We start from the raw sequence: 16,539 nt of genomic DNA on the forward strand, positions 1-16,539 counted from the left end.
TTGCTGCTTTAATATGTAAGAAGAAAACTTTCCTTAATTATATTCATATCCCAGAACACCAACCACAGGGAATTCACAGGGAATCCCTCCAAAAAATAATGTAAAAGCAAATTCTAAGGAGTGAGAGTTCGGAGGGAAGAAAGCAAATGATAGAGGGAGAAATATTTCGCTTGGCACCCAGAGTTTTGATAAGGCTGGTTTTTGAAGTTATTCTAAATATCAGTATTGCTCCATTTGACTAGAACTGAGCAAGCACCAAATAAGATTGTGCATTCCCTATCCCACCCACTCCCCAAGAAAAAGAAATAAAGACATTAACACTATTGGCTACTTTGTAGGATAACAGTTACATGGCACAATGGATAGAGCACTCAAATCAGGAAGACCTGATTTCAAGTTTAGACTCAGATACTTAATAGCTGAGCAAATCATTTAACTTCTTCTTGCTGTAGTTTAATCAACTATAAAATGGGGATAATAATAGTACTTACCTCAAAGGGTTTAGTGTGGGGATCAAATGAAATATTAGTATGTAGTATGATGAATAAAGTGATAGAAATCTTTTCTTTAGAAAGGGGTGCAAAAAATGAAATTTTAAAACTAATGAAAACGACTAATTGAAGGGGAAGAGAGGAAAGGAAAATCTACCTGACTAAGAAAGGATAAAAGAGAGGTGGGAATAATTATATAGCTGGAAAAAAGTAGGAGAGAAAAGGAACTAATAAACAAAACCCTGAGGGAAATGGGATAACAAATGATAAATGAGGATCAAGAGTGAGGGGAAGAGAGCCAGTGGGAACAGAGTCACTTTGAAAAACATTTAAAGGAACTCAAGGAACATAATACTTTATGTACTGTTTACAGAGAAAAGGAGAAAAAAACCATAACTTGAAAAAAACTATTAGAACAAGACAGAGGAAAATATAAAGCTAACTCTTACAACTTTAAATGTAAATAGACTAAATAATCCAATAAAATGAAAAAGACTGAAGTGTGAATGAATGAAATTGAATGAATTAATGAATAAAATGAATGAATTAAAAAATTAAAACAGATTGATATGAATATGAAATCCTCTAAGCCAGTGGTTCCCAAACTTTTTTGGCCTACCGCCCCCTTTCCAGAAAAAATATTACTTAGCCCCCTGGAAATTAATTCTTTAAATTTTAATAGCAATTAATAGGAAAGATAAATGCACCTGGGGCCATCACCGCCTTCCTGGATCACTGCAGCACCCACCAGGGGGCGGTGGCACCCACTTTGGGAATCACTGCTCTAAGCTATTGCTTATGAGATATCTGTAAAGTATCTGGCATATAATAAGCACTTAATAAATGCTTATTCCTTCGTTCTCTTTGTCATTCTAATCTATGCCACTTCCTTTTTGTAAATGGTAGAACTGTAAGAGACCTCAGAGAACTTTTCGTCTTTTGTTTTTCAATCATATCTGACTCTTCGGGACCCCATTCGAGGTTTTCTTGGCAAAGATATTGGCATGCTTGGCCATTTCCAACTCCAGATCATTTTCCATAGGAGGAACTGAGGCAATCAAAGTTGTGACTTGCCCAAGGTCACTCATCTAGTAAATGTCTGAGGCCAGATTTAAACTTATGAAGTTGAGTCTTCCAGACTTCGGGCCCAACCCTCTGCAGTATGGTGCCCTTCATTTGACAGGTTAAGAAAATACACTTCAAAAAAGGTTGAGATTTGCTCAAGATTATAAAACTGAGAAGAAATAAAAAAAAACAAATGATTTATTACTTGTTTATATGGGTATATGATTTGGAATTTTGATTTTAAAAGATTTTTATAAAAATGAATGATATGGAAATAGGTTTGGGGTAATAATATATGTACAGCCTAGTGGAATTGCTTGTCAGCTTTGGAAAGGGGGAGGGAAGAGGAGAAGAAGAGAACATGAGTCATGTAACTATGAAAAAATATTTTTAAAAATAAAACAAAATTAAATAGAAAAAAAATTTTAAATGATTATACAGCTGAGTTGGTGGCAGGGTTCCTCCCTTTTCTTTTAGATATTGTCCTCTAAAAGAGGCAATATACAGGGTGAATAGAATTCTAGACTTGGGAGTCAGGAACACTTGCATTCAAATTTTGCCTTTAACATTGGTAGTTATGTGACCATGGACAAATCACAGCCTCTCTGGGCCCCAATTTCCTTATGGGTAATATAGGAGTAATAATGAGCAGTACCAGAAATAATATATGTAAAGTGATTTATAAACTTTAAAGTGCTGTCGAAGTATCACTTAGTAGTATTAATATTATCTATTTGTAATCATTTCTCTTTCTTATTATAGTAAGTAATCTTGGACAAATCACTTCAGCTGTGTGGTCCTCAATTTCCTCATTTGTAAAAGGATGTGACTGAACTGGATGATGTAAAAAGCCTATCCCACCTCTAACATTCTTTGAGTCTACTGGAAATTATTCTTAATAAGGTAAGATCTTCATGTACTTCCATGAAACATCACTAGCATCTGCAATTCTCTGATTTCTACCCCCCTTTCCTAGTCATAGAGGTCAACCTTAAAGTGGTCTAGAAAAGAAATAACTGCAGATTAACAACTACAGAATAACAATAGCCTTCGGATGAGAATTTCCCTGGAGATTTAAGGGCTGTGACAAACTCAGAAAACCCAGTGCCCCTAGGTCCCCATTGGATTCCCAAGATAGAACAGGAAAGTTGTGTGTTTTGTCTAATTATGTGGATAAAAAACACATCGAGCCCAAAGACAAGCTGTTATTGAGAATTTCAGAAACTACAAACACTTGGCTGAGAAGAAAAGGCCTTCAAAATCGCTTTGGTGCTCTTTGAAGCTGATCTCAACTGATGTGAATCAGTTGAACAAGAAAAGCTTACATCTATCTCATCATTGTCACTTGAGCCCTCAGTACTACTAAAATAATGTCAAAGCCATAGAAGACAGGAAGTGACAAAATAGAGCGTCACAAGAGAATGTAGAAGAAAAAGTGTGTGCTCATTAGAAATATGAAGTATAGGGGCTCATTTCACCTTTATATAAGTCTATTCAACAGAGATAACCATGCAAGTGTGTCTTATAATTTCAAGTGTCTCTGACCTATTTCCAGGGACATTGCTAGGCAAAGCATCTATGTTTCCCCCAATAGGATGAGATCGTATCTGTTTTTCCAAATATAAACAAACATCTGAAGGAGTAAAACACTGATCTACAGCAGAAGAAAAACAGAAATCAGAAGTCACTGTACCTCCTGCCTCAAGTTGGCATATAAACACAGAGTCTATTTAAAGCTGCTTTAGAAATGACACTGAGACCCAGACCTGGGTTCTAGTATAGGTTTTGCCGCCCACCAACTCTGTGACTTTGGGGAAATTCCTTAATCTCTCTGGGTTTCTCTCTTCATCTGTCTAATGAGCGACTTAGATCAGAAATCTTTACATTCCTTCTAGTTCTTAAAGTCTATGTTTTGGGGTTTTTTGTTTTGTTTTGTTTTTTAAGAGGAAAGACATAATTCAGGGAAGGATAAAAAACAAACAAAAAACTTATTTCTCAAAACTCTTCCTCTCTTTTACCTGTAACAAGCCAGAGGCATAAGCTCATTGTGAGCAGCCTGTCTGCTCAGTGCTCCACTACATTTCTACTTGAATTATTTAGAATGCCATCATTGGTTTTGGAGTTGGTGTTTCTTTAAAACTACATAGTTCAAAGTTGAGTCTAAGCCAGGAGAGTTTAAAATGACCTCGTCCTGCCGTTCAACTTTACTTTGGGAACTATAAATAGTACCAGAGGGCCTACAAGCAAAACCCTACAATATTGTTCTCCCCTCTCCTAACTCCAGCTATAAACCTATCTTGTCCAATCCCAATCATAGTTCTGTGGCGTCCAACTTCTGCTTTGGCTATGGGATTTGGGGGAAATAGGAGGAACCATCTACCCAAACGTTTTCTCTTGTTACTCAAACTACCCTGACCCCTAAATTTTTCTAAACAGCTTCCTCTCAGACTTTCCAAGCAAACCAAGTTACAATATTTCTGCCTCAGCCCCATGTGCCAAAATGGCAACTAAGACAAATAAATGCTTGTTGACTGACTGACAAGATTTTCATATTAGTTCCAATAGGAAACTTCACTAAGCATGGTAGGTCCAACTGGGGAGTGAGGGAAGGGGAAAGACAAAATCATGGTAGGATGGTTGAACCCAAAATACAAAACAGATACAACCTAGACATACCTTTTGAATGACGACTGCTCATCTGTTCTTTCTTGGGACAGCCAATCAGAGAGGTGACTTATCTTCTCTGTCGCCCAGGAGAGTTGAGCAAGTATTGCTTTGGTTAATTTCGGGATGTGCTATTGGAAACATAAAACAAGTGCCTGGCCGGCACTATATATATATATAAAAAAAAAAAAAAAAAAAAAAAAAAAAAAGAAAAGAAGAAGAAAGAAGAAAGAAGAAATACGGACGGCCTGACAATCCAAAGGGTATTTATGTACATTTTCTAAAATGGGACAGGAAATGTACAAGTGAGGTATTTTTCCTTTTCATTTCTTCTAGGATTCATGTCCTCTGGTTGTTTCGTCAATGTTGAGTTCCAAATATTCCACTTCTATTCCATTCCTGCCCTTGGACATTGCTCTTCACCCAGGGGAGAAGTGAGAAGAAAATAACAATAACAAAAACAAACAAAAAAAAAAGCCAGCAGCATTGCCTGAGGAGGAGCTGAAGAGGAGGCGATTGCTTTTGGATGGATACTGAGGTGCCTGGCGATGGATGCATGGAAACCTGGCCTTCCAGTCCTGTCACTTTTCCATAGCTGCTGTGGTTTCCAAGCTGGCAAGGGTTGTCAAGGAGGAAGGGAAAGGGAAAGGGGAAGGAAGGAAAGGGAGAGAGGGACAAGGTATGACTGCCGGATGGGGTGAGGATTCACAAACACCAATTGGGACACTAAGTCAAAAATCTCACATCACAGAAGTCATCCTAACTAAGTTTTCTTGAAACGATTCTCTTTCCAGTGCCTTTTTGTCCCCTAGATGGGATGGTATTAGGTTGATTTATTTTTAAAAGGACCTATTTCTAATTATACTAGATTATATAAATAATAATTTTCAAAATCTTATTTCTGTTGGTTCTTTGCCTCCAACCTCTCTGTTAGTGCTCTCATTGTTTTGCCAATAAATATGAAAAATGAAAAAAAATTACTCCACTTGAGTTTTTTAATGGTTTAGGGCAAATGTACACCCCCATCTGTCTGTCCCCAAAATATAACTCATATGATTTCTGGTTTCAGAGAAAATTTTTAAATCAAAGTTCTCTCTGAGGAGAGAGGGAATCATCTCAGCGTTTTTTGTTTTGTTTTGTTTTGTTTTTAATTTTAAAATAGTTTGTGCTTTTGGTGTATATCACCAAAATTTGTGTTGGGGAGGATAGGGGTAAAGGTAAGGGGATATGAGGATATGGAGAATGTAAGGGAAAAGCAGGGAAGGTAATGGGATACAGGAGGGAGAGGAAATCTAAAGTTCTATTTTTTTTTAATAAATGGGACCAGAACAACAACCAAAGTACAAAGGGCTACCGCCCATGGCCCAGAGTTTGTTGAGTGGATTTAGCAGCCGCCCTTTTTATCTGCCGTGGGAGAGCCCCTGCCACTGTAGCGTCCTCCTCGGCTGGAGCGAGGCTCTTCCAAATCATCCTCGTCAAAGCCGTGGAAAGTTGACGTGTCACTTTCAGATGTGGAACCGAACAAGTCCTCCGTACTTCGTGCTGCAGCCGCCGCCTCCTTCTCCTTCCTGCCTTCTCCTCCCAAATGAGCTGACATGTATGATGAATATATCAGCACATGGGTTAAGCAACAGACAGCATTATTCATATTAATATCACATCATTACATGGTTATTCTTACCACTGTCAGACAATGCACCATTTCGAGGCTCAGAGGGATTAAATGTGCATCACCTTGTGACAGTGGTATTGTGCAAAAGGACAACAGGAGAATTTTAGAGGGAGGGGGATTTGTTTTGTTGTTTGTTTTTTAAGAGAAAAGATACCTTGTACCACAGTACAAGCATCCAAGGTTTTTGGCAGTGAAAGGGTCAGTGATGTGCTTCCCCGTTCACATTCACACCCCAGCTCAGTGTTTTTCCCTGATGGCTTATAAGCCTGCACAACTTAAAGGTTGTTTGGCTCTTTGCGCAGTGACTGTCCTTCCGTTTGGCAGCCAGTTTTACAAATTTATTGCTGTCAGATAGCCCATTAGAGGCATTTAATCCTCTTCCAGTTTATTTTTATTTTCATCCATTTCTCACTCCATCTCTTCCACCCCTCTCTGCTCTCACTCCCACATCATGTAATTCATTTCTCCCTCCTTCTCCACCAAAACAAAAACAAAAAAACCTCACTGAAAAGTCTAATGAGTGATCAGAGAATACATACTTTCACTCTCCTGTTTATGACTGCAAAAAAGACCAAGACCCTCTAAACAGGGCACACACACATTTCAGTCATTTAAAATGCCCTCAATCAAGAGTCTTGGTATTCTCGAGAGTTTAAAACAGTATTAAGTCCAACTAAAAGTGGCACATCAGTTGAGAAAGAATAGGAACTAAAAGTGAAGAAGTTTAATCATTGTATAAAGTGCTGAAATCTACAGAATTGCAGCTGACACTTCTCCACATTCATATTGGGCCCTAGGAGTGCCTCCAGATATTATAATCCCAGTCACTGAAGCTGCCAGTTTCAAGCATCTCAGTCCCTAAGGGATAGTAGAGGTAGAGTGAAAGGTGGGAAAGAATAAATAGCTCTTCTTGGCTCCTATCTCTTCCCTGAAGAGACACCAGAAAGGTTATCCAGGAATATCATCCAACCTGCCTGCCCAAGCTTGACAAGCGGAGCCATAAGCCAACCCCAAAGCAAACGGCTATTTGACAGACATCTGAGATAGACATTGGTCGAATGATCCATACAAATAAACCCTAGCTCAAAATGATAAAAGTATGGGGAGCAAAAGATAATCATCTATGTTTTTTAAGATAAGGAAGTAAATTTGGGAAGGACAGCTAAGAAGTTTCAGGTAGAGAGTCACTTATTCGCTCCTGTTTCCTCCATCACTTGGTTTCATGAGGGAAAAAGAACATGGAAAACTCCCCAAAACTATACTTGTTCCCCTCTCCCAGTTCTCCTTGAGAAGGAAGTCTTAGCTGGCTGTGGTAGAGAATCACTCTAGTTTTGTAGGTTCCTGGGATGTAGTATGTGGCATTTTAATTGTTTGCATATCTATATGTATACACACATACATAAAAATGTGTGTTATATGTATATAGACATATGTGTTTGTTTGGCTTTTTAAAGACTCTTTGTTGATCACAGTCTAGCAATTACACAGGCTCTGTCTCCCCAATCTACCATCTATCAGAGTTAGAAGCCCAACACAATAACAATTGTTGACTCTGTCTGGAAAGCAACTGAACAAATTACTTCCAGAAGAAATTGGGTAGAGCTACATACAAGTGAACTATCCTGTCATTGGTTCTGTTGATTTAATATTGAGGTTGTGGGGATTGGGAACTGGAATCCCTTGTCAACACCTCATTTGACAGCTATACTAGGTCTATGTCTGTATAACCTTGACATCCAAAGACAATGGTGTAGGCTAACGACTACAGTAGACCCAGCAAGGGAAGAAATAAGGACTGAGAGCAATTGAAGGGGTGAGAAGCTGCCCCATGAGGGCTGGGAAAGGAAAGGAAGGTTGACGGGACCATCCCTCACTGCTGTGCTCAGAGCTGACTGAAACATTCTGAACTGATTTTTGGCTTCTGGTTTGAAACACTTGCAGTCACATAGGTGAGACTGAAATCTCTTGTTACCTTTCACCTTTGCTGCTTAGACTTATTCTGCTTTGTTCCAGAGGGAAGAACTAGGACAAATGGGTGGAGGTTACAGGGTTTCCTTTCAGTTCAATATAAGGAAGGAAGCCTAATAAAGCTACTTTTAAAAATGGAAAGGGCCACCATGTAAAGTAATGAGTTCCCACTTATTGGGATGTTTTAAAAGGGATTAGTGCTTCAGATAAGGTTGGATCTCAAAACCTTTTAAGGTCCCTTCCAACTCTCAGATTCAGGGAGTCTTTTTATAACAATACAATGCAATTGTTTTAATAGCCTGTCTTAATCAACTCTGGCAAACTATAGATAATGAATTGGATAGGACCAAAAAGCATGAAGATGGGATTAACTCTACCCTGCCCATTTTTAGATTTAATCACCAGAAGGTGTATACACTCCACTTACACTTGAGGGGGAGAGGTCTGTAACCCACATATGCAAAAGTGGGTGACAAACCAGAATCACCTGACTGCCCCCTGGGCAGTCCTAAGCAAAACTTTAGCTGTAATTGGTACAGGTAAAATGGAAGGAAGGCACAGGAAGTGACAAAAGGAACAGTCTTTAAAAGTGGCCAGAACTTCCTGGGATGCTCTCTTTCACCTGGAACTGGACCCTGGAGGAGCTCTGACTGAGGACCTTGGGCTGCTTTCTTTTTGAACTACCATGTGGGTGAAAAAGACTGACTCCTTCCTGGATTTTCTGAAGGGACTATCCTCAGGCGAGGCCTCCCCTCTTGTGAGAGGCTTTGTAGCTGAAGTCCTTGTTTTATTCATCACTGGGCCCTCAGCTCAAGGCTGAGGCTCCTACGGCTGAGGACTAATTAGCCCTGTCTGGGTTGAGCCAGGGACCAGAGCAAATTACTTAATGTGATAGGTTAGATATCTTGCCTTATCCTCTCTTTGATTTTCTTACTTTCAATCTCTCTTCCTATTTATAAATAAACTGCCATAAAAGTCATTCTGACTTAAGTCTTTTATTTAGAATTAAGTACTTAATTCCTGGTGACCCTACTCTGATAAATTTAGTCCAACCTTTTATTTTTACCCCTTACATATTTCTCCCCCTTACAAAAGCAAAATGAAACAAAACAACTTGAGAAAAACCATAAAGACCTAAATTTACTTTGAGAAAGAAAGGACAAGACCAAAGTAGAGCATTTCCTTTAAGTCCTTAAAAATAAGAACCATGGAGGGAAAGGTCACTAAGACCACTTAGCAGGTGTCTAAGCACTGAGATTCCCCTGCCTCTTAGTATCCTCTGGTCTACATGAGAAAATGTATGGAATGTATGGCCAATGGAAGTGTTGTCCATGCAGCTAGTAAGTCACTAATGTCCAAATCAATGACAATCTGAAGACATGACTAGTCTTTCAATATCATTCTTGGATGCTTTTCCCACTGACTCCCTTCTCCCCCACGTCCACCCCAACAATTCCATTTAAATCAACAACTGTTTATATTGAGATGCACCATCATCCAATAAAGGAATATGAGGAGGCTGTATCTCTGTGTACTCTAGTTCCACCTTTTTATCATTGACAACAACAACAACAATAACAATAACAACACACACACACACACACACACACACACACACACACACACACACACAGGAATCTACATGTGGAAAGATCCGAAGTATATCAATAATTGTTTCCCACCCTTTAAGTTGTTGTTTTTTTGTCACAAACAAAATTTCAAGAAGACCTGAAAAAAATGTCAGAATGACCACCATTATCACCGCCCTATACCATTCCTCCTCCTACTTCTTTCCCTAGGTGGCTGATGAGTAAAAAAATAGGATTGTTCCTGGGTGCCTGAGTAAAAAAGTTCCCAGAAAGGAGAAGAGGGGTCACACTTACCAGAGCGTCCACAGTCTGCACAGGACACTAGTTCTTCTGGCCGGCCACTTTTTTTGTTCATACTGGAACCTCCCAAGCAGAAATCACAGTAATTATTGGGAATGACAGTCCCATCTGGTCCTTTCTGGGCTGTAGAAGAGATACCAAGTCCCAAATTTAGGTGGAAGTTAAATACACTAAGTCTTCTCCTTCCTCCTATTGTTTACAATAGAAAGTAAAGTATGTAGATCTATGTGGAAATGTTAGGAAAATATGGCAACATGAGCTAGGTTTCCTTGTCATTTTAGTTCCATTGTTTTAATTTCTGGCTAATTTCTGTTGTTTTCTTTTTGACATAGCTACCTGGATAGTCAAGATTCTTTTCATTTGAGAGGTAGACTGTCTGTATGAGTCTAGACTTTTTCACCAGAAAACTTTCTATTCTGCAAGATCATGTCAGCCACGGAACTCAAACTTCATCAGTACCCTGGGACCCTGGGACCCCCACCCTCCCTCTGATTGTAGAATGGACAATTAAGAGCATCTACCAGAATCTCCATTTAAGAAGAGTGCCCAGGTCAGTCATTTCTTCTTTTCTCACAGGAAGTTAACTTTCTCCCTAACCTCTTGCTTTTTCCACTTTCTTTCATATGTTGTAAGCAGGTTAGGAAGCAAAATGGATAGGGTGCCAGGTCTGGAGTCAGTAAGATTAATCTTCCTGAGTTTAAATGTGACCTCAGACACTTACTAACTGTGTGAACCTGGGAAAGTCACTTGAAATGGCAAACTAATCCATTATCTTTGCCTAGAAAATCCCAAATGGAATAACAAAGAGTCATTCAGAACTAAAACAACTGAATAACAACAAATTCACCCAATTCTCTAGTTGTCGCCAAATTGGATATATTATTAAAAGGTAATATTGGTACCTGTCTTAGCACAGTGCCTAGCACACAAGAAGTGCTTAATAAGTGTTTATTAACTAACTTGTTGACTATAAAGTTATTGATTTGTGCTTCAGTCTACAAACTTGAAACAAAATGACTGTAAAAGTTGTCAAAACTTTCTTTTTTTTTCATCTTTCATTTTTTTAAGATTTCAGTGTTCTTTAGGATAAGAAAAAAAATTACAGAGTACCAGATAAGATCTACGATTTTTAAAACCACCAGTTCTATTTGTAAGCACATATTTCTATTGTTCATATCTATCTCTTGATTCTCCTTAATAATTCATTACCCATCCTCCAATTTACCCCTCTTCCTACCTTTCCTATATCTATTGATAACCATTGAGGTCTCATTCTATATAGCCTTTCAAACCCCTCACTAACTGATGCAGCTTCATTTTTTAATTTGCATCCTCTGTTTAACATATCTTACATATAGTAGTAGTAGTAGTAACATAATAATTGTTGAATTGTGTGTATATGCATCATTTCTGGAAGATTTCTTTTCCGGTTTCAAGTTGGGAGGTTGGGAATTTGACCTTCCAGCTCTCATGTTTATTGATTGCCCTTCATCTTTCTTTAAAATACTTATAGAATTTGAAGGATGTCTTTATCAAGAGATCAACACTAATCTTGCCTTCATAATCATAGATCTTTGCTTTCCCCCGATCCATTTATACCCACTCATGGGACTGTGAAGTCTTAGTGATATCCAAGAGGAAACTATTCTTAAGGGAATAAATACCAAAAAAGCAAAAGCAATCACCAAAAAGCAAAGGTAATTAAATGTGAGGGAGATTAGAAGTATCAAAATATAATTAGGAACTAATGCTCCTCATTCCACATTTAAACATCATTCTTGAACTAGAAGTCTTACCAAAGATCTCTCCATTGCTAAATTTGAAGGCCTCTTTTCAGTTTTCCCCTTCCTTGACCTAACTCTCTGGGGTTTTTGACTCTTTTAACAAACCTTTTCCCCTTGATATTCTCTTTTCTCTTTTCTTCAATAACATTGTTCTCATCTAGGTTCTCCTCCTACATGTTGTAATAATCTACTATATTATCATTTGTCTCCCACCCCTAGGCATTGGCATCTACCAAAATTCTTTCATGAGGGGCAGCTAGGTGACACAGTAGATAGAGTGCTAGGTCTGGAGTCTGGAAAACTCATCTTCTTGAGTTCAAATCTGGCCTCAGATACTTACTAGCTGTGTGACCCTGGACAAGTCACTTAACCTTTTTTGCTTCAGTTTCCTCATCTATAAAATAAACTGAGAAAGAAATGGCAAACCACTCCAGTATTTTTCTCAAAAAATAAAATATAAAAATCCAAATGGGGCCATGAAAAGTGGGACCCAATTGAAACAAATTCAGCAACAACAACGACAAAGCTTCCTTCCTGGACCTTCTTTTCTCTCTACATACTCTTTATCATTGACTTCATCTATTGCAATAGATTCAATTATTTCTTTAGCAGCTGGTCCCCAAATCTATCTAGCTCTCATCTCTAATCAGAATTCTAGACTCATCTCACCAAACATGTGCCAGACATCCCTGGCTGCTCCACAAAGATCTTAAGCTCAATATATCAAATCAGAACTCATCATCTTCCTTTTTTCAACTAATCCCTCTTCTAAATTTCTAAATATCTGTTGAGAGTACTACCATCCATGAGTCACCTAGGTTCCCAACCTTGAAATTATCTTCAACTCTTCTTTCTCTTTTGTTTCCAGTGGACACTTCCTGTCAACTCTCCCTCCATCATCATCATCATCATCATCATCATCATCATCTTTCCCATCTTCCCCCTTCTCTCTATTCATATGACCATCATCCTAGTTAGAGCACTTATCACCTCTTGCTTTGACTTTTTTGATAGTCTCCTTCCAGGTCTTTCTTTTGGCCTCTTCCTTCTTTCTCTATCCAGTACAAAGCTGCCAAAACTCTCTTCCTCACTGACTTTGTGAGTTTTATCTCCCTTCTAATTAAAAACTTTTATTGTCACACTAGACACTTCTGAGATAAAGTATAAACTCCTCTTCCTAGCATTTAAGAAGCTCTGCAATATGACTCCAACTTATTTTTATAGCCTTATTTCATATTATTTCCATCCCCATCAGAATATACTGCTGTTCTCCAAACTTGGCAATCCATCTCTTGCTTCTGTAGCTGGTCATGTTTTCCCCACATACCTGAAATGAACTCCCTCCTTACTTCTGCCTCTGAATATTTATCATTCGATGGCCAATGTTGGTGTCGCCATTCTCAGGAAGACTTCCCTGTTCCCCTTACATCATATTACCTGGTATTTATTTATTTGTGTATATATCTGCAATAGTCTCTACAGATAGGACCAGGACTTTTCATTATTGTCCCTCAACAAAAACTATAGATACCGTCACTGTTATCATTAAGAGTCAAGAGAAATGTTGTAGAAATGACCATGTTTCTGGAGGTTTAAAGAATTTTAATTGCCACTCTATGTGGAATGAACCTGGTGAACAAAACTGTTTTTCTATGAAAAAACTATAGAATATAGCTATAGAATATAGCTTGAAAAAACTATAGAAGACAGAGACAGAAAGAGAAAAACAAAGAGACAGGAAGGAGGGGGGAAACAAAAGAAATGGAGAGGGGTTAAGATGATCTTTGCTTAAAGAACAATTCTAAATGATGTCTTGTGAAGAATATGAGAATTCTTGAGAAGATAATTTAACTAGCATTTTGTTTGAACTAAATGGTGTGGAATTATTTTCAGAACTGAAGAGAAGTCATCTGGAGTTGCATTAATGGTTGAACCTAATTCTGGCTGTAAATGTTTTCACAACCAAAATGTTCTAAATATTTATCTATGTATTTGTTTTTGTTATTTGTCACATTGTTGAAAATTATATAACAAGTATCTTTAATATGTACTTAAGCCTAGATGATAAGGGGTTTTGATCTGTGAAGAGATGAGCAATTATTGTTGAGAAAATGAAATTTCTCCAGTTTACTGAATATTGTATTTTTTCACATCTTCTGAATAAAATATAAGCTTTTTGTGAGCAAGGACTATTTGGTTTTTGTCTTTGTATCCCGAGTGCCCCATAGATAATTGGTGTTTAATAAGTGTTTGTTGAATCAAATTGAAATAAAGATGAAATTATTATTAAAATCTAGTTTTTAGTAAAAATATGCATAGTTAATATGTGTATATAATATGTACAATTGAAACAAATATGTAAAATTCTGGATCATTTTCCAAAAATATATATATAAACTATTTTTTAAAAATGTGAACTATCAATGATAATATGAAAAGTACACCATTATTAATAATGTTAATAAATTAAAGCAATTTGGGATTTAACTTCATACCCAAAATGAGCAATATGATCAAAGAGAGCATTGGTCAGTGCTGGTGAGGCTGTAGTCAGGTACACTAATATCCTTTAGTAAAACTCACCTCCCTGAATCATTCTGGAAAAATAATTTTGAATTATATGGGGAAAATTACTAAATTACTCATACCCACTGATTCTGTGATACTAAGTATGTACTGTAATGAAGGCAAAGACAAAAAAAAGAAAGTTCCTATGTGTACCAAAATATTCAAGGCAGCAGTTTTGTGCTAGCAAAAACTAGGAACAAAACAAGTGCCTAATTATTAAAGAATGGATGAACAATCACGGTATATGAATGTAAATGAGAGAAGTGATCTTAAGGATTTTCCTTTTTTAAAAAAGAATGCAGAATTTAAAAAGCACTTTTTTTAAAGAGAAAAAGCAGATAGAGAAGGGAATATAATTGTGATATTAAAAAAAAACGGAGCTATCAATAAAATTTTTAAAAGAAATAAGGGGGCAGCTTGGTAGCAGAGTGGAGAGAGTGCCAGGCCTGGAATCCATAATACCTGAGTTCAAATCTGGGCTCAGACACTTCCTAGCTGTGTGACCCTAGGCAAGTCACTTAATTGCCTGGTCCTAAACACTCCTCTGCCTTGGAATCAACTCTAAAACACACAGTAAAGGTTTTTGAAAAAGAAAAGCAATCAGAATTTAATGTGCAGTGCTTTGTATTAAATTAGGTCAAGATCAAGATTCTAATGTCAAGAAAGCCTGTTAGTAACATCTAAACTTGGCCATTTGGGGACAATTTTGCTAACTTTCTCTCTGTTCTCTCCTCTTCTTCTCCATATAACTACCTTACCCCCTTTCAAATTTTTACTTTAGAATTCACTAATGTACTTAGGGCAACTAGGTGGTTCAGTGAATAGAGCACTGAGCTTGGAATAAGGAAGACTCATCTTCATGAGTTCAAATCCAAACTCAGACACTTACTCACTGTATGCTCAGGGCAAGTCACTTTGTCTTAATTTCCCCATATATCAAATGAGCTAGAGAAGGAAATGCAAGCACTCCAAAATCTTTGCCAAGAAAACCCCAAAAAAGGGGCCACAAAGAGTCAGACATGACTGAAACAAACAGCAAATGTATTTATCCTGTGAAGTTGAATATTATGCAATTGAAGTGTGTTTCCTTTCCCAAAATGAAAACTCTATAAGAGCAGGAAATAAGTTTTATCAATTAATCCATAATCATTTATTATTTATTACTTTAACTGATCTTTATATCTCCCTCTCCCCTCCCCATTCTCACCATTCTCCCCTGTGTTCTACACATAGAATGTGTTTAATGAATGAATTAATGAGGTGATAATAATAATGATGACCAACATTTATGTAACACCTGAAAGTTTTCAAAGTGCTTCACATATGCTAATTCATTTGATGAGTTAATTAATGGCAGGCTTTTTAATGGACCTCAGGCGATGATTAGTTATTCTCTGCCTCTACTACAACTAGAGTGGTCCTATCCATTCTGACTATACGGATTAAAGCCTTTAATTGAAAATCCATTTTTTGGTTTGTTTTTGTTTTTTTTGAAAGATGAAGACTCTTATGTAATAGTCGCAGTGGTCTTGCTGGGAAACAGCTCTGTTCCATGGGCCTAAGAAGAACTTCCCCAGCTTCCTGATCATAAAGACATGAGAAAAGCAGTTACATCCCTTTGCTCCTTCCCTTTGAGAAATATCCAAGACCGTGAAGTGATAATGCTGATGTGGCTACCATTCATGACATAATAACACTGTATGAATATAATGATTGTTTTTATATGGTTTGTAGTAAAAAAAATAGTGAGGCAATGTGATATAGTGAATAGTGAAGTGAAGCACCAGGGTTTACATCCCACCTCTGTCACTTACTGGCTGCATGGTCATGAGCAAATCACAGAACCTTTCTGAGCCCGAGGCAAGGTTCTAAAAACTATAGGTTAATGGATCGGATAGAGGAATTCCCAACACTGATGAAATTTTACGTGTTAGGAAAAGGGATGGAAAGCTCATCAACACTAGAAAAGTAGGCAGAAGGGAAAGTGAAGATGTGAGGAGCTTCATTAAAATACCACCCCCAAGACACATAGATCTGTGGATCCAACATTCTTCAAGGCTATAATAATTATTATCATATTAACATATTTTCTTAAGTAAGGATTGTTTTGAGAGACAAAAACAACAATAACAACCCACCCTCCCTCACTCAGCTACAGGCTAATCCTCTAAACACATTAGTTACCTATGTAGCAAATGCATGCCTTTAATCACAAAGGTGCTGGAAACAAAGTTAGTATGAATCACTCTTTGCAAGCCACCATTACTGGAAAATGGCCAAACACAATTATCCTCATAAGGGATCATCCCAAAATATGAAGTATATATAGATTGTCATTCTTAAGTATTTTTAAATGACTATTAGGACTCTTTCTGAAGAAAGAAGGAAAGGAAGGAAGGAAGGAAGGAAGGAAGGAAGGAAGGAAGGAAGGAAGGAAG

General features: G+C 37.6%; 1 protein-coding gene across 1 annotated transcript in view; it reads right to left on the reverse strand.

Annotated features, from left to right (window-relative positions):
* The window catches only part of DPF3 (double PHD fingers 3), a 414,482-nt gene that overhangs the window by 73,440 nt on the left and 324,503 nt on the right, over nt 1-16,539 (reverse strand). Inside the window, exon 8 of the mRNA XM_044659971.1 lies at nt 9,744-9,872. Coding sequence (XP_044515906.1) covers nt 9,744-9,872 — 129 coding nt within the window. The remainder of the gene's footprint in view (nt 1-9,743; nt 9,873-16,539) is intronic.

The sequence above is a fragment of the Gracilinanus agilis genome, chromosome 2 (genome assembly GCF_016433145.1).
Source record: "Gracilinanus agilis isolate LMUSP501 chromosome 2, AgileGrace, whole genome shotgun sequence".
Lineage (NCBI taxonomy): Eukaryota > Metazoa > Chordata > Mammalia > Didelphimorphia > Didelphidae > Gracilinanus > Gracilinanus agilis.